The 20,013-nt window shown below is 35.7% G+C and overlaps 1 protein-coding gene across 25 annotated transcripts in view; it reads right to left on the bottom strand.

Annotated features, from left to right (window-relative positions):
* Window positions 1-20,013, bottom strand: part of rims2a (regulating synaptic membrane exocytosis 2a) — a 183,131-nt gene that overhangs the window by 12,375 nt on the left and 150,743 nt on the right. For all 25 annotated transcript variants that reach the window (XM_083529819.1, XM_083529828.1, XM_083529830.1 and 22 more), the window contains one exon: window positions 13,615-13,859. In XM_083529819.1, coding sequence (XP_083385945.1) covers window positions 13,615-13,859 — 245 coding nt within the window. The remainder of the gene's footprint in view (window positions 1-13,614; window positions 13,860-20,013) is intronic.

Below are 20,013 nucleotides of genomic sequence, written 5' to 3'. Positions count from 1 at the left end.
ATATATATATATATATATATATATATATATATATATACACATATATATTTATATATATAATTATTATTATATAATTTTATTATTTGTTTTTTTAAGCATGAAACAAGCTACTCCTTTAATATTATGTGTTTGTTATGAGTGTCTTCATTAAAATAGTTACAGCTGCTTACAACCAAGAAGAAACTAAGATGTTCTCCGTATTTTAAAATACAATGAAATACGTCAGGGTTAAGCAAAGTGCCCTCATTCCCCACTGAATGAAAGTTAGGATGAATTTATACTCTGGGTAAAAAACCCAGCTCCTAAACAGACCCAAACACCTCAAGGCACGGAGAAAAAGGCCATCTGGTTACCTTCTTGTTTTCCTTATACATCAACGTGGTACCTCGATTTATTCGAGCCCTGCAGAGGCAGAGGTAAGTCAAGATGACAGTGAAGGATAAAAAGAATTACCTTTAGATTTCACGTGGCTCGCCCGTACTCGGAATCAGAAAACGAGGGAGTGGCACAGCAGGTGAAGATGGAAAACAGCGAGATGCGAATAATAGAACTGGAACGCACATTGCCATGGTGACAGTAAATCTGTGTCGATGCACACCCTGAGCATGGCCCAGTACTCACTGCTATGGCCACATCTTTATAACATTTTTTGCATTGTAAACAGTTTTTCCCCCAAAACGGAATTGCTTTCTATAGATCTAATGTAAAATGCTTATGCAACATCAGTATATTTTTTTGTAGTTTTTAAACACAAAACATAACAGCAAGACAAAAGCAGCAGTATTATATAAGTGCTGCTTATTAAGTCTCTCATTGACTAACACTCTGAATGGTTAAGTTCCAATAGAACTTGCTGATTTTCTAAAGCAGAATAGATTTGAAACGTAAAAAACAGTTTGAACCAGAGCTTAAAATGAAAAATACTTCTGGACAATTTTGACAGCCAACTGTATATACAGTGTAAATATAATAATATAATTATAAAAATAAAACTATGAAACCACAAGGTAATCATTAATGAAGCATTCCATACAGAAATATATATATATATTATTAGCTCTTTTTATGTGTGTGATTTTAGACTAGTAGGTAATTTGGCAACATTCATGGTGATTTCATCATGATGAGTGTTTTTCCAAGTGTTGTCTGAAGGTCTGTGTCTGTGTGAGGGAGTGATTTCAGACAGCGCTGGCTTTGGAAGAACTCCATGTGCCAGAGCACTGAATGTACCTAAATCTGTATTTTGTGCGCCATCATTTTGAATGTATTAACAGTGTGATTAAAAGAAGTCACTGATCTTAAATCTGAGTGCCTCACTAACTCACCACAACTCACCACAAAACGCTCCACCTTCTAAGGTTTCTCTCTATTGTTTTTAAAATAATATTTTTATTACTTTTGTTCACTTTGACTTGATATTTACTTCTTCTGACCTGGATTTCTGTAAAGCTGCTTTGAGATAACCGCATGGACAAGGGCCCTTTAATAGTGTGAAAAAATAAATCCATATTGTCCGAGTCTTTTTCAAGCTACAGTGCAAGCTATTAAGTTTTGCATTGACTAAAACTCTGGATGCTTGCGCTCTCGCTGATCTGCTGAAGCTGTATGGCCCATCATAGTGTATGTACTCTAGTCAGATCAGTGAGGAACATTTTCTAAGAAGATAATGGCATGATTCTCATCCACTGCCTTATAAAACCCTAAAATAATAACAAATAGTTACAACGCAGTACCAAACCCATGTGTTTTCAATACAGATTAATTCTTTTTGAATGAATGTATTTATTTTAGTGTTTCAATTAATTTTGATAAGTAGATTTGCAGAATGTGAAGTGATTTGCTCTCATATTTCATATCTTTTTTTAACAGTACACTTCCTGGCCCAATCATTCATTTCTTGTCACACAATCTTAGAGAGCAATGCTTTATGAGTAAAATGGTTACAAACCTCAAGTCCACCCATTGTGTCAGCCCCTAGACTCATTATCAATTCTTCATACAATTTATGTCAAGTAACTCAAGTGATGATGGTCATAGATGGACAAAATCATCGACCACCTGTGAATGAGACCCACTGGACTGTAGAATTAAAGCCAAAATAAACAGAGCTGCTTATAAAGCACACAACTGTATCTTTGTTTGTTGGTCCTGATTGACTTTCTGCATAGAATTAATGGTGAAACTACTTTGTGTGAAACCTGAGCTTCAAAGTGAATCCCAGAAACAGATCTCCTGTCTCTCTGCAATGCAGCACAGTTGGCCATCTATGGACTGCTGTGCACACCTCATGACTCTCTCCTTCTCTATCTTTCTATCTGTAGTCATGCACTGATTGTAATTTCCTGAGCCAAACACAGCACAGATGTCTGCAAATGAACTGCATAGATCGAGCCTTTTAAACACACAGTGCTGCAAACAAAACTAAAGTCAAGAGATAAAATAGTTGGCTGAGTAGAAATACAATAAACAATAAGACTTAAAATAGAATAAATAAATCCAGGTCCTGGAAAGAATCTGTATATCAACAAACCACAATGTGTTTCAGTGTCAGCATTAAAGATTGCAGGGCTTTACAATTCTGATTAGTAAGAATACAGTATGCTTATTCTTTTACTAAAAGAAAACTATGTTTTGCCCTCTAGTATAAATCACAGGTTTATACTCAATTTATATTCATTTAATCCAGCTCATTAAAAAAAAAAGATTAAATAAAAAGAATTATTCATATTTATGGTGAAATTTCCAGTGAGGAAAATGTTTATTTCTCCAGTCTCCAGTACCAGCACTTTTTTAGTTTGAGGTAAATCACAAAACTTGAGGTTAATTTTTGTTTTATTGACTTTTGTTCTTTTGTCCTTTTCTGTCAATAGACAGGAACTATGAGATGCAGGATAAGGAAATATTGTCAATATAAGTAAAAAACAGGTACTAACTTGTTTTGCAGCACATTAAACATTTTATAAAACAATACAAATATATTTAATAGATAATTAAAAAATATATTATCAGTAATGCTAAATTGCTGTTGTAAAACAGCAAGAAAACACTTCAGGATTTGATAGCACAATATTAAAAAAATCACCTTACGGTTACCCCAAATCACTTCTTGATGTTTTGGGGTTTATTTTCCTATTATTTATTTATTTTTTTTTAGATTTTATTCCTTAGATATATAGGCAAGTCAAATAAGTTGGAAGTTAGCTAGCTACTAAACTAGCATTGGTACTTGCAGCACTACTGGTCTTTTACAGTTTCTAACATTCTGAATTTGTGTTTATGAAAGCATTTTAATGATTTTGATGTTTACCCTGTAATTGCTTAAAGCTATATTTTAGAGCAGCTTCAAGGCTGAAATTTTCCAACCTGAAAAGTTAAATCATGTTCCTGCTACAGACAAATGGTCTCTTTTTAATTATGAAACAACAGGGTGATTTTGATTCTCTCCATGTCCCATTCATCTTATTACAATTCCATCTGTTACTATGTACACGCCATGCTGGAAAATCCCAAAGCATCTGCAGGAGATTTTGTGTTTTAATATTGTTCCTATTGCAAGTTAATTGAGCTGAAGTTGAAAATAAGCATTGTCTGCAAGGCTAAGCATAGGAGAGAGAAAGTATGGAATTGGAATGGATATTATCCCACCAAAGTGCTGCACAATGCAGTAACACAACTGATCTACTTTGTGCCTCTGTTAGGCAGGGATCTTATAATGTTTTGTTTTTTTCTGTTGATGAAGATGTTTCGAGGTGGGGCTTGCAGTATGGGGTGTGATTATGTCATATTTTAGCACAAATCTGGCAGTAAGGATTGTGAACATCAGCAGCCTAGGTTAAATCTTGCAGGTATGAGAGAATGAGAGAATGATAAAGCCTTGTGAATCTCTATCCTGCACGTCGTATTATCATGATTATTTACAGTTATTGGGCAAATTACAGAGCTTTCTCCACTGTGATATTGTTAAGGTCAGAATGGCTACAGAGTCGAGACGCATAGACAATACTAATAAAATTAACAATAGTGAAAAGTTAGTAAAAACAAATTAAAACCTATAGGTAACTGTAAGGCAAATTCGTGGAGCTTGTATATAAAACGTTCAACTTGCACTTGTACGAAAATGTTCAAATGATCCACTTGATAGCGATCGAAGAAATATTTATTTGCATTAGTATTTAATTTCCCGATAAGTCATAAAGCAATCTTATAACATACATTTGATTATATGATGTTGTTTTCCACTTGTGTTTTTATTGGTTACAATGAAAATTTTGCTTTCAAATTTTGAAAATGTAAAGAGGCATAAAAAATATTTTAATTTACTAGTTATAATAGTATTATATAATAGTTATTTTCCAGGAAAAATTAAGTGTATTCAAGGTTGAGTAAAACACCGAAGAGTGTTATTGCACATTATTTATGCCCTAAATCTATCATATATTTCTAAAGTACACCCTGTTTGATACACAGTATAGTTTCAGTTTTAATAGGGCACAGATTTTTAAAATGCAAGTGCTCATCTTTAAATCCCATGCAATTTAGACAGTGAAAATGCTGATTGTTGAAGCAGATACAGTAGTTTATTTTTACTTTACTGTCAAGTGCAATTAGAAAGCAAGCAGCAGTTAAAAAAATAAAAAAATTCAATACTACATAAAAAAAAATGTTTTAAAGTACATCTACAAAAAATTTAGTTTACATGGTGTCCCAAAAATTTCCTTACATATCGGGCGACAGTATGCATGTCAGTGCCACATCTGTTTTGCCTGCAACAGTGGATGTTCATTGACGTTCACTTCTTAGGTTCTTTTCAATGCTTCCAATATCTTTTGAATTTCTATGATTTTTTCCAACAGTATTACAGATGATGTTCTTGCCAGGATCCCTGCAACGTTGTGACAGTTACCTGATCCAGCCAGGATAATGATTTCAAACAGTCTTTGTTTTTAAAACGTGTTCTTTAGAGCTATCCGAAAAAATGTACATTTTTATTTACATTTAATTAAAAAAGTTTTGACTTTATGCTAAAAAGTGTTACTTTTCCGCTATGTACAGAGAAATTGTATTGCCAGTATATTGTTTTGCTGTATAAATAATCTTTATTGTATTTATAACATTAAGTACAACAAATTAAAGATTAAAAAATAGCTTCCACCCTCATTGCTTTACTTTAAAATACAATCGCATCAGATCCAATATATACTGCTATATGGTTTATGTAAGCATATCTCATATGAGTACTATAATATGATGAAAATGTAAGTCAGGTGAAGCATTGGAAAACAGTGAAGACAAAAAAGTATATTTAAATATATTTAAATTAATTCTTAAATAGACACAAATTCCTGCTGCATTAAAAATGGAAACATTGTGTAATAACTGTTAGATGACTGATGCAATGTTCATCTGTAATATAATGTTTTGAAACACAAAACTATATGCATTATTTGAAATATTTTTGGAATGCTATCATTGCACTTTGAAGACCAGTGTTTGTTAGTAAGTAACAGCACAACGTCTGTATGTTCAGTTCTGTACAGGAAAATCACGCCAAGCCTGAACCCAGACAATGCGGAGAATGTCTCACTTCCACACATGCAATAATATGTACACCGTGAGTCATTTTTGAATAAGCACATTCAATTCTAAACATAGCACAGCTTCAAGAAATATCATCCTACTTTTTTTTTTTAGCCTTCGGCACACTGGATTTAGCTTTTGACAAAAAAAGGATTTGCATTCACTGAGCCCAGACGGTTTGGAAGTGGGAAGCGATCTTATAAAAAAATGTATATAGCCTATAGCTTCCTGGCACAACACCTTTGTGGAAGGTTAAAAAAAAATTAATATGGAAACAATCCTTTTGCTTTTGCGTTTACATCCACATTTAAAATACATGCAGATTAAAGTCAGGTCTTTAACACTTTTCTTAGTTTGTTTGTTTTTTTACCCAACCTACTAAGTTTAAATGTTATAGTTTTTTTGTGAAAGTTATATATACAGGGTTTTGAAAATGTAAAAAAAAATTTTGAGCAAGATTATTTAACCCTCAACCACTCAGTTGTATATATACAATAATTGTCACGCTGGACAAGAGCAAATGACAAACGCCAGAAGTGTAAATGTCAGTTGCTTTTCTACGAAGACGTCCCACTTAGCCCATTTCCAAGTTACAAGTTAAACACAATACTCTACAAACAGAAACCCAACAGTGTTCTAATTAATCTGGTAATAGGATTGCATAGATAAAATACTTAATTTATTGCTCCATGATCGAAAATTCCGTTGAATGTTGAAAAGCTATGTATTATATTCCTGAAACAGGTCTCCTGAAAAATTACAGCTTCATTCATATGCAACACAAAATACCAGCTATAAAATCAAACAAAACCAGTGTCTCTCACTGACATTCCTGGAAAATCTGCACAATATATGGTTTTAATATTGATTACATAGAATCGTAATGTTCATTCTCTTACCGTACACACACACACACACACACACACACACACACACACACACACACACACACACACACACACACACACACACACACATACATACATATATACAGGCTACAAAGGGTACCTAACAATGTATGATGAGCTAGCTAGCTAGAGACTGCAGTGATGCAGACTAAGAGTAGGTACATAAATGATTAGAAAATACACTATAATAGAGTGACAAATGATTCTTTATGGTCCACCAGGCAGGTGAAATGGAACCCAAATGTCCTGGATTAGTTCCTGGTGCCAGGGCTAATGAGTTTTCCATCCTTCTAAGATCATGGATTTACTGGCTTTTTGAAACCACAATCTTAGTGCCAAAAAGTTCATTCGTCTTCTAAGTTCGATCTGTATGTGGATACACTGCAGATCAATCTACACTATGCTTCAGGTTTAATAAAGTGTCATTTAAACGGGGAATTTGGAGTCTAGTGGGTAAAGTTCTACACCAATAACAAGAAAGTTATTAGTTTACTACACTTATTACTTTACTTCAGCCTCAGCCCCATGCTTCAAAAAACATCTAAATTGTTTGTACACTTGTGGAGTCTGTTTGGCTTTCTGCATTGATTTCCATTAAAAGATAACCTTCTAAGCAATGTGTCATAGTTTGGGCGAACTAGAGTCAAAAGGCAACACAGAATCTTGAATTATTTGTATGGTGCTCTGTAAAAACCTAGACGTTGCTCTGGCTGTTTTGGCTAAATCAGTTTTTATTTTCTTCCCACAACATAGATAGACGCAACAATTCTAAAAAGTCAAGAAAATTTTTAAAAACACATTGCTACAAGCACAAAGTCTTAATATTTCGAATGTCACAGTGAAGGTCATGCTTTTAGGTTGTGCTTTTGCTATATAAATAAAACTAATCAAATCGGATGTTAATCAGATACCGGTTATCAAAATGTCTATGCTCCTGCACTATAGTTCGAGTGCAATCTTGATTAAAATTTTAAAAGGTGCTAGAGCTTTATTTATGATCAGGAAAAGCTGCAGTTTTTAGGCCCATGTATTAGCAAAAAAATGGGAAATGTTTCATCACCTCTTTAAAGAAAGCAAGAAATCTGGTCCATGTGGCTGCTGAGAACTTACCTACTCACCTTAAAGTCACTTTAGCAAAAATCATCATGCCATCATAATTCATGTCAAGCAGGTCAGAATGAATACAATGTATTATTAGTACAGGATTAGCTAACTGCAGTCCCTGCAAATGGATTCATCATGAAATGCTAGAACAGTCCTGTTACCCTGGAAAAGAGGTATGATAGATGGAGCAAAATAGTACATGTGACACCGAATGCAATCATGTGCTACGCTCATGCAATTATGTGCGCTGGCCCAGCTAACAGCACATCCTCAGTGAAACGCGATACGCTGCCGAAGTGATGAACGCTGTAATGCATTTAAAGGGAAGCTGAAGCCTTTTTCCCCCTAGTGAACAGGGAGTGAACAGTTTATGGTGTGATCTGAAATGATTTGGAAAAAGGATGAGTGTCTCTTTTGTATTTTGCAGACAACACAACACAACAAAACCAACATCCTTGTCCATATCCTATATTTATCATTGCTGCACCAACTTTTCATTTCTAGCACAAAAAAGGGTGAGACAGAATGAGTACAACTCCACGTGACTCGCTGTTCATGCTTAGCTACAGTAGTTCTTCGCACGTCTCAGGAGATGAACAAAAGTGCTGGTGAGCGTTCGGAAAGCACATTCTGCACATTACGGCACAGAAATGAGGTCAGAGCCGCTCACGAAACCTGAAATAATATGCTGTTGATAAAGGAGGCAGAAAAGCAGAACCGCAATGAGATTTTCGTGGTTCTGGACTGTGTACTGTAAATGTGAATTTAAGGGCCATGTCATCTCTTTAAGCTTGCAGCATGCTGAATAATACAGCACATTTGGAAACAAGAAGAGTCTCCATCCCCTATACCTAAGTATTCTAAATGCATTTTATCTGTGTCTATAAATAATTGCATCTTTCATGTGTACAAAATATGCAATTTAGGTTGTTTTTATTTTAAGGTACAAAATTCAGAATGGTGTCTATGCAGACTCAAGTCAAGTCAAGTCAAGTTTATTTCTACAGCGCTTTTCACAACAGACATGGTCTCAAAGCAGCTCTACAGAAATCAACAGTCAAGGTGAATAGTGTGCATTTATCCCTGATGAGCAGCCGTGTCGACTGTGGCAAGGAAAAACTCCCTTAGATGTTATGAGGAAGAAACCTTGAGAGGAACTAGACTCAAAAGGGGAACCCATCCTCATTTGGGTGACATTAAGAGTTTGATCATAAATCTTTCAACAATACAGAACACTGGAGAGTGAGAACTAACATGAGCACTAGAGTGTTAGATTATAAGTAATGTTCTTTCTACAGTCTTATACAGTCTTTACGGGTCTAAAACTAGGAGCTACTAAGCAACTCATAAAATAGCTCAACATTCGTGATCATCACAGATCCAACACCAGCTTCTCCATGCCAGAGCCTTTAAACACTCTAGGAGGTCCAATGTCAAAACTTCACATGAAGTGGGACTGAATCAGTTTGTACCAGCAATATGATCTAGAGCAACCTGAAAGTTACCTAAGGAATAATTAGTGCATGCACTACTTAGTACCACCGCCGTCATGTATTAAATTTAAGAAAGCCCATTTCTGTCAGTTAACGGAAAAATGGCAGCATTTCCTAAACTGAATAATATCGAAATGATGCCATAGTGTCACAAAACATTCACAAATGACTGTGTTTGCTGTATTTTTGCAGATTTAACTAATAAATAAAACATCTTGTCGACTCACGACTTATTTACGTTTATAACGCTTTTCGACTGGTATTCTTATACGCCATTCTGGCATTTGTTGTTGTTTTACTTGAGTTTATAGTTTTCGAATTCCGTCATTCTCTTTGAGGTTTGAACTTGAGAACAAACAGCACATGTTAAAAGCCTCATTTACATATTGTTCCCCCTCCGACTTTACACATCACGTCATTCATGTACTGTAATTATTCTTTGCAAATCACCCACAACATCCCATTGCATACGCAAATTGGTACTTGTTATTTGGAATATTATTCACTCAGGCCCTGTATGCTTAGCTTCCATGCTGTTTATCACTGGTAGCAAAATAACAGCTCCATAAAGGGACAAAAATAAAAGTAATATGAAGCTCTAGAAAGTAATAAAGAAACATTAAAATACAGGTTTCCGAACGATAATATCTCATTTCTAAATTACTTTTATATCTTAATATGTATACGACTAAATATAATTTTTTTTGTGAAAATCAATATTTTAACAGGTGTGGAAAGTTTAAAGATTTTCTTGCAGGAAATCCAATGAATTTTTGTTACATCCTCTTGTTATTCTTAATTATTTTTTTATTTTTTTTAGTTTAAATAATTGCATAAAACGAAAAATATTTTGTTTAAGCAAACTATGGCATGACCAAAAATGACTTAATTGTTGCACTACAGGATCTGTATTAAGAAAATGTCCAGCTTTAAATGCATAAACACAAACACATCAGCCCAAACTAATAACTACTATATGACATAATACTAATGACTGAGCAAAAAAAAAGTATAACCAGTATAACCAGTTTTATGGGTCCATGAAAAAAATTCATGCATCTGTACAAACCATGGTACTGGCAATGGCAAGTGAACTTGGGCCAAAAAGCCCAACTGCAATGTCTTAACTGTAAGTTTTGGTCTACATCATGCAACCTCAACAAACCTGGTTTGTTTCAAAATATGATTTAACTGCTAAAAGTGAATATAACTGTTTCATACTATAATCGAAAGTACCAACTAAATAAGAAATTAACTGAATAGTCCTTGGTAAGAGACCTTATTGCAGATTTGGATATGCACAATAGCAAACTCAACAAAGTAAATCCAGAAGCTTTTACACCGAATTTCAGTAAAAGCCAGGCTTCTGGCACTTGTTAGTTTGAGGTCCAGATTGCTCTTACTGCGGCACTTCCTCCTGGCCATCGCACATCTTTCACTTCCACTCCAGTCTCTAGTCCATCTGGCACAAACGATCCAACGTTTGCAGACATCGCAGCGTGACAGAATTTTACAATCACTAAAGCTAAGGACACACGGCCACGTGCTGCCCAGTCACAAGCTGCATATAGCCACGCTCCTATATTTGCAGCAAATGACTGTGGGTCACCGAAAAGGAAAAAAGGAAAATCTGCACATGAGAGCAACAAGGCAAATAATAGCCAAGACGAGTTTATTTAAAAATGAATTGCTGTCATATTTTGTGACCTCACGTGTGCAAACAGAGAGACTATGTTCAGACCTGATGAAGCAAGGGGTCGGCGCTGAGTAGACGACTGGTCAGTCTCTCTCTCTCTCTCTCTCTTGCTCTCTGTCTCTTCTTTGTCTTAGATCAATGACCATTAAACATTTCTTGCTGATGGCATTATTCACTAAAAAAAATCAATAATGAGTAGGGAAATTGGCAGAGATGACATGCTGGGCAGACTGAAGCACATTTTACAAGCATGATTGAATAGAAGTGCTTTATCAGATGCAATGGATGGATGCAGAACATGGAGTTTTGTGCAGAGTGATTTGAAGTTTCTAAATGAAAAAGCCTTGACTGACAGAAAGACATTGCTGGGTCCTAATGCCAAATTATTAACATCAGCTGGGCAATTTTCATTTAAATCCGTCAAATGTTTTGCTTAAAACTCACTAATGTATGAAGCCATTGGCATTATAGATAGCTAGATAGCTAGATAGCTAGATAGCTAGATAGATAGATAGATAGATAGATAGATAGATAGATAGATAGATAGATAGATATCTGTAGTCATTCAACTTGATCTGCCCAAAAGAAAAACATCCTTTATAAAAGTTATTCTAAGTGTAGAAAATAAATTAGAGAACTGGCGATCAACAGAAGACACGGGTGTCCGTATCTTTTCCAAAGCATGTTAAAAATGTTCATGCTTTTCTAGAATTTTTCACAGCTTTTCTCTCTCTTGCTTTTTTAGATCATATGTGTCACATGCTTCTCACACACAATAGTAATTGATCTGAAATCTCTTAATTCCTTGCTTTTTTAACATATAGCACGTATACTGACTTAAACATAAGTCATTTATGTCTTCCCCTAATTACAGTAATTACAATATTTTACCTTGCAAAACGCATTCAATTGTTGAATGGGAATGGGAATGAATACCACGGAGAAATGTAATGTTATAATTCAAGCATCTTATCTTATCAGTCTATAGATAGTCTAGGTAACCCATCATTATCTTTACACAAGGTGTGTAAACGGTTTCTTTATATTATTCAATTAATGCATAAACTATGAGGACAAAAGACACCTGACTTTTCCTGCCACATCAGGTTACCACAAAGTTGGAAGCACACAGTCGTATAGAATGTCTTTGGATTGGGTAGCATTAAACGTTCCCTTTATTTGTACTAGGAGGAACTAGTTTTAGCATGGCAATTCCTTTAAAGATCTTGAGTTTCCTGCTATATAGCTCTGACCTCAACCCTGCTGAGCACCTTTGGGATGAATTGGACTGCACCCCAGGCCTCCTTACACTACATAAGTACCTGACTTTTACAACACCCTTGTAATAACTAATATCCACAAGCACTCTCCCAAATACAGAAGAACATCTTCCCAGAAGAGTGGTGGTTAACAGGAAATTGGGACAAAATATGAAATGGAATGTTTCAAAAGCACATCGAATCTTATGGCCAACTTTTATCCATATAGTATATAAAACATATTCATTTGTACAATCTCCATGGTCTTTTGAATTTTAAAAAAGTTTCAATTTGGCATGGACCTTTTTGCTTTTAACAAATGTCATAAAACAGGTTATTAAGAATTTTTGGGAAACCAAGAACACTCGTACCACCCATAAATAAAAAAAAAAAGCTAAATAAATAAATAATACATGAAACAATAGGTTGTAGGTTGTAGATTCATGACGTCTGACAGTGAAAGTTATAGCCATATTAGGGAATTGCAGTAAAACTAAGTAAGTAAAACTCTGGTTATGTATGTTTATCGTAAAAGCCTCAGCGTAAAGAGACTTAGTGCATACTGTCCAAGTTAAAAAGAGCAAAAGAAATGACAAAACCCTAACTTTTTTACTTTAATTTTCTATTTGTCATGTTCAATGAAATCTTAGCCCAGCAAAATGTTACAGACTTAAAACACAGAAAATAATAATAATTTTAAGTATTATATAAATTAATTCTTCATCAATATTAAGAATTGATAAATATTACATATCAGTCATCAATTATTATATTTTTAAAATAGCTATTGAAAAAAATAGAGCAAAATTGAACCATTCGGAAAAAATGAATAAACCTAAACCACTCAATACAATTCAGTCTCTTGAATGTTATACAGTATATAAATGATGATACAGATTTATTTAAAAAGGCCCTCTGATGTGAATTTATCAACTGTATCATCTGTCTATTAGACTACTTTCACTTGTGCTCCAGAGCAAAGCAAACACCTGAAGACCTGTGAATATGAATTTATCAAGGCATGACGAGGAACACCCTCTATTTCTGTCTAACCTGCCATTAAAAATAAAACATGCAAAGCAGCTATGGTAACACGAACAGACTGCAAATTCGGAAAAAGAGTCATGGACACCAGAGAACCTCTGAATATTCCAACTTGGAGAGTCCGCTTTGGCAAGAAGCAAGCAACTTGATTGGGGGGGGGGGGGGGTCTAACTAAGAAAGACAATAATGCAGGACAGAACTGACGCACAGTGGCATCTGTTAACAGCAGACAAAGAGGGAGAGATAAAGAGGTGGGTAACAAAAATCCAATGATCTAGAAGAAAAAGGAAGCAAAAGTGAGCATTTGTGTTTGTAGTGTCCCTGTTTCCTGGTTCCTGTGAGGAATCTTTAAACTTTCTGAGCTAAAGCAGAAGAGGCAGAGAAGAAGGTAAAAAGAATCCTGTCGAATAAAACGAGATCAAACTCTGAAACCTCAAGAGAAGGAAGAAAGGAACCAACAACAAACAAGACAGATGAAATAAAACACACACACACCCCACACACACACACACATGTAAATAATTTTGTCTTACCTGTTTGGCTGAGCTGTGAAGTGCTGCGGCTTTTGCGGGACAAGCCCACAACGGCGGCCATTTTTGCCCCAATGCTCGAGCGCCTCTTTTTGAGGTTTCCACCCACCAGGCCCACAGCTGTGTCCGATTGGCTGCCATCTGTCTTCTCCAGGCTGCACATATCCCCGCCAATGCTGGTGCTTTTGGTCAGGTTGGTGTCACTCGTCACACCCATTTGCCTGTTTTTCATTTTGGATGCAAAGTCGCTGTCAGTGGGGAAGGAAAGCAAGGGATGAAGAGAAAAGAAGACAAGGGGAAAAAATTCAAATGAGCAAGGGTTTTAGGGCAAATCAGGATTAGCATGATGGTTTTGGAGTTAGATATAAAGTTTCAGTATAGCGTGCAAGCTCAGAACTGGCCTTTGAAATGGCTGAATTGTGTAAAAATTAAAAAAAATTCTAATCTGTTTAATATGTGAATTTCTGTCAGCAGTGTTCATATTGTCAGTGGCAAGATGGGTATGGATTAGGAATACAGAAATCCTCTCAGGTCAAATCCTGGTACCCACGCAATAGACAGCTCAAGAGCATGTCAATTAGGTGAAATCTTATCAAAAGAATCAATTCTCTTACATATACAATTCCCCCTAGAAAAAATTCTCATTCATATTAATATTGTGAAGGATACACTCTGTTTTGCTTACATGCACCTGACTATATATACTTTATCCTATTTGCTGATGGCCTGACTATTGCCTGTCTGAGGTTTAACTTGCTGACTATTTTGGATCTTTCCGCCTCCCTCTATAAAAATTGCTTTACCTACACCTGCACCTGTCTCATTACATGCAAGGATTTTCAATAATCTCAGTTCTTTCTATGAATACATTTCTGAAAAAAGCAGTAAATTCTGCAAACATGCATTCATGTATACAAAAGAGGGCAGATTGCAATATTACCGGTTATTTGACATTATTTAAAAAGTAGGCCAGCTCCTGTGCAGTTACCTTTGCGAATGCTCTTAGAGGTTCGAAAGGATGTGCAACTGAGTGGCAGTTGTATTTTTTTTAAAGACCACTGTGGCTCTATTGGCATTAACGTGATTCTCTCTGGACGCAGCACTAATTATACAGGCCACTCAGGAGTTCATCTTGCATCACAGTCTCATTATTTGGAGAGGTGCGTCAGCTTTTGTCTGGCAGCAACAAGGGAGTGAATTGCATTTACCTACCCTTCATCTCCATAATGAGCCAGTCTTAGGGAGTCTTTTTTTTATACAGACATGCACATGCAATAGTGGTCCTTTGCTGGCTATGTTTTTTTTAAACCAGGCTGGTTAATAAACGTACATGTCTCAATTTTCAGGTTAACCTCAACCCCATTTTCTTTTCAATGGCTAAATTGTTCCTTCTGCAATAATAGGTGGGAAAGTGAAAGCACAAATGATCCCAAGAGATATCAAATCCGGGTTCTTTTTTGTTCATTTAATGTCACAGAGCAGACAAACAAGCTTGTTCCCTTCATGAGTGAACAGAATCTAAAGCTAAGAACTATGTGGAAAAAATATGTCATACATATGCACAGTCTAAACTGTCTATAAGTCTCAGAGCAACATGTAAGCACTGATTTACAAAGGATTCTGAAAACTATGCTATTTAAAGTTTAATATTTTAAGGCAGGTGACTGCAGCTTGCAAAAAAAAAAAAAAAAAAATGCAAGGGTCAAATAGACTGATAAATAGCACAGAAAATACAAATAAAAACATATACCGTAATTTCCGGACTATAAAGCGCACCCATATATATGCCGCACCCACTGAATTTTACAAATATTTTTTTTTTTAACATAAATAAGCCGCACCTGTCTATAAGCCGCACTACACTGAAACTAATGAACTTTACACAGGCTTTAACGAAAGACAAGTTACACACGGTGTAACGGGTGAAATATGTTGCGCTTCCTTTAGGAGCATAGCGGTATTTTGGGAATAGCCTGGCACTGCATTTATTCGCAATTACTGCATGTGTGCAAGACCGAGGAATATGTCCTTATTATTTTCTGATGCTCATTTCTAAGTTTCTTTGACTAACCCGTAACACTGTTGCCAAGAAAAATAAAAAAGCAAGAGTTTTGGAAACCTGTCTGTGCTTATATGATTTCTGTTGCAACTGGAGTTAGCGAGCTCTCCCATGACCCTGACTCAACGTGTTACAACGGCTTGTATCTAAACAGTAGCCTACCAAGAAAGTCATTGTTCACTGTCTTCCTCCTTCCTTTCACAACTATTTCTCTCGGGAGTTTATTTTTTGGCATCGTCGTGCTTTTAAAAAAAATTTCTTTTGTCCCGATGCCGTGCAGCTCATAACACAGGTGAGGTGCGTATTTTCGTTTCTGTTCGGAAAGTTTTTTAGCTTGAAGTTTGTGAAACCGGGAAAAACCCAGGAAAAATTCATAAATAAGCCGCTTCGTTGCTTAAGCCGCAGGGGTTCAAAACGTGGGAAAAAAAGTAGCGGCTTATAGTCCGAAAAATACGGTAACAAGAAGCATTTTAACCACGAAAAATAAAAAGAAACAAAAGTGAAGACAGGAGCAATTAAATTCGACTGAAGCATTGCAATTAAATTGCACACAGGTGTGTTAGTGTAAGATCACTTGTGTTAAGTCTGACTCTTAATACGACTATAGATTTTGTGCTGACTCCTGTTTACTGCATGCACAAAAGGAAAAAAAATACATTTTGAGTATTTAAGTATGCCTGGTACATAACGGAATAACTTTTTATGCATTATGGCACCTTAATGTGCCAGTAATAGTAGTAAAGACTACTGAGTCAAGACATGTGAACCTTAAAAGCATCATGTCTAATCCTTATAGGCTTGCCATCTTGAACATTTATAGCAATTATTTTATGATATAAATACAAATGGCTAATCGCTTTAGATCTACAAGTAGTGAAGCAAATGAACTGTATTCCAATAGTAAGATGTATATCTTCTGGTAGCTATTACAGGAATCCCCGATTAACAGTGGTTCGAATCTCACGCCCGCTGTTTATTGCAAAATTGCATTTCCACATTACTAATTAGTTTGGCTGATTTTTCCGGTCTCTCGTGGATAGCACGATAGACCAAAAAACTTATAGGGATTTGTTTTTATGGAGTTTTATGTTGAAATAATGAAATGTATCAATACAAATATAATTATTAATTATAAAATGAAGTAAAATGTTAATACAGTATAGTACTGTATACATAAAATTGCATTTTTGGGGTGGCGTCCGTTTATCTTGGTGTTGGAACGTAACCACCGCGGTAAACCGGGGATTAATGTATTACATACTGCTGAATGAAATAATAATCACATGGCAACATAACAATCTGTGGAGAATGTGCTGTTGGCACTCTTCTGCATACATGAGCACGTACGTTCTCGTGATTTGGCTAGTTTTGCTGTGGTTGATTGAGGAGAAAAAGCATCTTATCTCAGCTCATCTAAACAAGCAGTTTCTGGAGAATTGTCATTTCCTGCAAGATATTTTTACAACTTATTACTTAAAGTTAGAAGGGAGGTTTAAAAGAAAGCTATTTCTTGCCTTATTCCATTGGCACTTTTTGTGGTCAGATAAAAAACTGACATCCGGCTTGAAACATATTTCACAATTTGACCATTACATATAATATAATTATATACTATAAAAGTACAGACCACAGTGTACTTTCAAAGTGGTATATTGGCACAACCAAGTCAACAGAATAATCAGAGTGTGCAACTGAGTGAGAGAGAGAGAGACCTGAATGCAAGACCTTATAATAAACACAAGGAAAGATAGATTGAGATCAACGCTTGGCCAGGGATCTACTACCTCTCAGCCAGGAAGCTATTTAAGATCCTGCAAGTCACACTAACAGAAATAAACTCAGTTCACCAAGGTAAATTAGGTTGCAAGAGTTGGCTCAGGCAACCCCTGCCTGTTGAGAGAGTGCACATGATTTGATGTAAATGCCAGGTCACAAAGCATAATGCTTCTGCAAAGCATCACAAAGGGTCTCTAAATGTCCTCTATAGGATTATTCTCTTTAATGTTTAAACCACAAAGGCATGGTCGAAAAACACACTACACTTTCAATGAAGGTTGGAGTACATAATGAGATGTAGCCTGGAGCTAATGCTGAAAAAAGAGGCAATTTTTTTCTTTTTTTACTTTACTTTATGGCTTTGTATAGAGTGTAGCTAATGCTCTCTCAATCGCCAATGGAGTCGGAAGATATTTTTCCAGGAATAGAAAGAGCAAATCTGATTATGCTATCTGAAAGAAAAATATGGTATACGCTTTAACCCATGTCAATCACTGTAGCACTAGCCAACCATGAGTTCTTGTATGTGGAATATGGTAGATAGTTTTCCTCAATGCATGTTAGGCTGCTCTGTGTAACAAGCTCAAGTCAATGCTATCCTGATTGACCAAATGTAGATAATAGCTACAGTAGCCCTGTTAGCATAATTTCCTCTGTTAACTGGCTTCTACTCACATCCTGTCATTATCATTTTAATAGTATTGGCTTCATCTCAAGTGATAATCAAGTAAAGAAGAAAGTCTGGGTGTAGGAGGCTGCCAGAGAGACGGGACATTAAAACCTAAATCTGTAAATAAGAACAGCTCGACAGACTCTGTTCTCCAGGAGTAGAGTAAGATACTGCAGTCAGTGCCAAAAACCATGCCTGCATCTCCACTAATTGCTAAAGGACGTTCACTTCCGAAAAGCTCTGGCATGCAGGTATTATCTCGCCACAAAAAAATGGATTTGGAATGATGCGGAGGCTCTTATAGTACACCATGTTCTGCAGACTCGAATTGCTTGATCTAGGCCATGATCCCCTTGTCTTCAGAGAATATACAGTACAACGCATCTCACATCATCTGTAGAAAGCTCTATAGGTTAAAGCATAAAAGACACTTCTATTTAGATGCCTGCCCTTCTGTGCCAAGGAGATTTGGGATATTAGATCAAAAAATGAAAAAGAAGACAAAATGCGACTTTTACCAGACATTATTGTACAAAAAAAATACAGGATACAGTTTATCGGATAGGTAAACAAATTTTGGATGCTTACTTGCTTCATTGATGCTCCACAACATTAAAAATTACTATGACATGGTATACTTTATTAAAAGACCCAAGACAAATCAGGAGTTACACAGGTCCCAGGTAATTTTACATAAGTTGGCACACTGTGTAAAATACAAATAAAAACAGAATGGTAAATCTCTCCTGATAGAGATTTAACCTGATTTGTGGATGACATGACAAACTGTGTTTACAGAGAATGATTTCTGGAGGTGTTAATGAGCCCATAAAGTGATTTCCATTACAGAATCATGACTGTTGCAGTGCCCCCTATAGGCCCAAAGATCACGGACATCCAATGGTGATTTTCGCCCTTGTCCCTATTTTTCCAGAATCTTAGAATCTCTAAACTTTTGATGATATTATGTACTCTATCAAATAGGATATTTAACTGTTTTCAATTTTAGTTTGAATAACATTATTTGTGTATATAAATTGGAGACACGGTCTTTTACAGATTGGTGAAGCTCTGCCCATCTTTACTTCTGAGAGACTATATTTATGCCTCTATAACACTTTATACCCAATCATCTTACTGACCTGTTGTCAATAAATCTAATTAGTTGCAAACTGTTTACTTTTTATAATACTTACGTTTTTCCAGACATTTTTGCCCTCAATGTTTTTGTGTTGCAGCCATTAAATTCAAAAGTACCTTTTTTTTCCCTTAAAATGGAAAAGGGTTGTAAATACATACATACATACATACATACATAATTTGATAAAAAGAATTCCTATTAAACACTTGTTTACACAATGCACTTCTGGCAGATGCTGAACTGCATTTCGTTGCTGTGTACCTGTACTTTGCAATGACAATAAAGCTGTATCTTAGGAGGAATAAAACACTTCTGGATGTGTTGTTTCGATCAATAATCAACTTCTGGATATGTATATTCTTTATATTGTTAATTGTTTTCCTATAACAACACAAACCGTTATTTTTTTCTTACCTACGGTATTAGCTTCATGAAAGGACACCAATAATTCTGGAGAATGAAATTCGAACAGGATAGATGACCCGTTGGCTCGGATTGTTCCCACTAACAACCCAAGGACAGAAAGTGCTCTGCAATTAGTATAATTTCTGCAGGCACTGTGATGTGGAACAACGGTTTCCATGGGAACCGTTGCCCTAGTCAACCCAATCCATCATTTTAATTTTGTTTAGCCAAGAAATTGTGTATGCTCCATGAAAGCAATTAAAACAGCACTCCAGCACTTAGTATTAGATGATACACACTACTGTTATTGCTAATTAACATGCTAAACCTGGTGACTGATCGTCTGATGTT

Source organism: Silurus aristotelis (assembly GCF_946808225.1).
Source record: "Silurus aristotelis genome assembly, chromosome: 25".
NCBI lineage: Eukaryota > Metazoa > Chordata > Actinopteri > Siluriformes > Siluridae > Silurus > Silurus aristotelis.
This window is presented reverse-complemented; position numbering and strand designations above follow the sequence as displayed.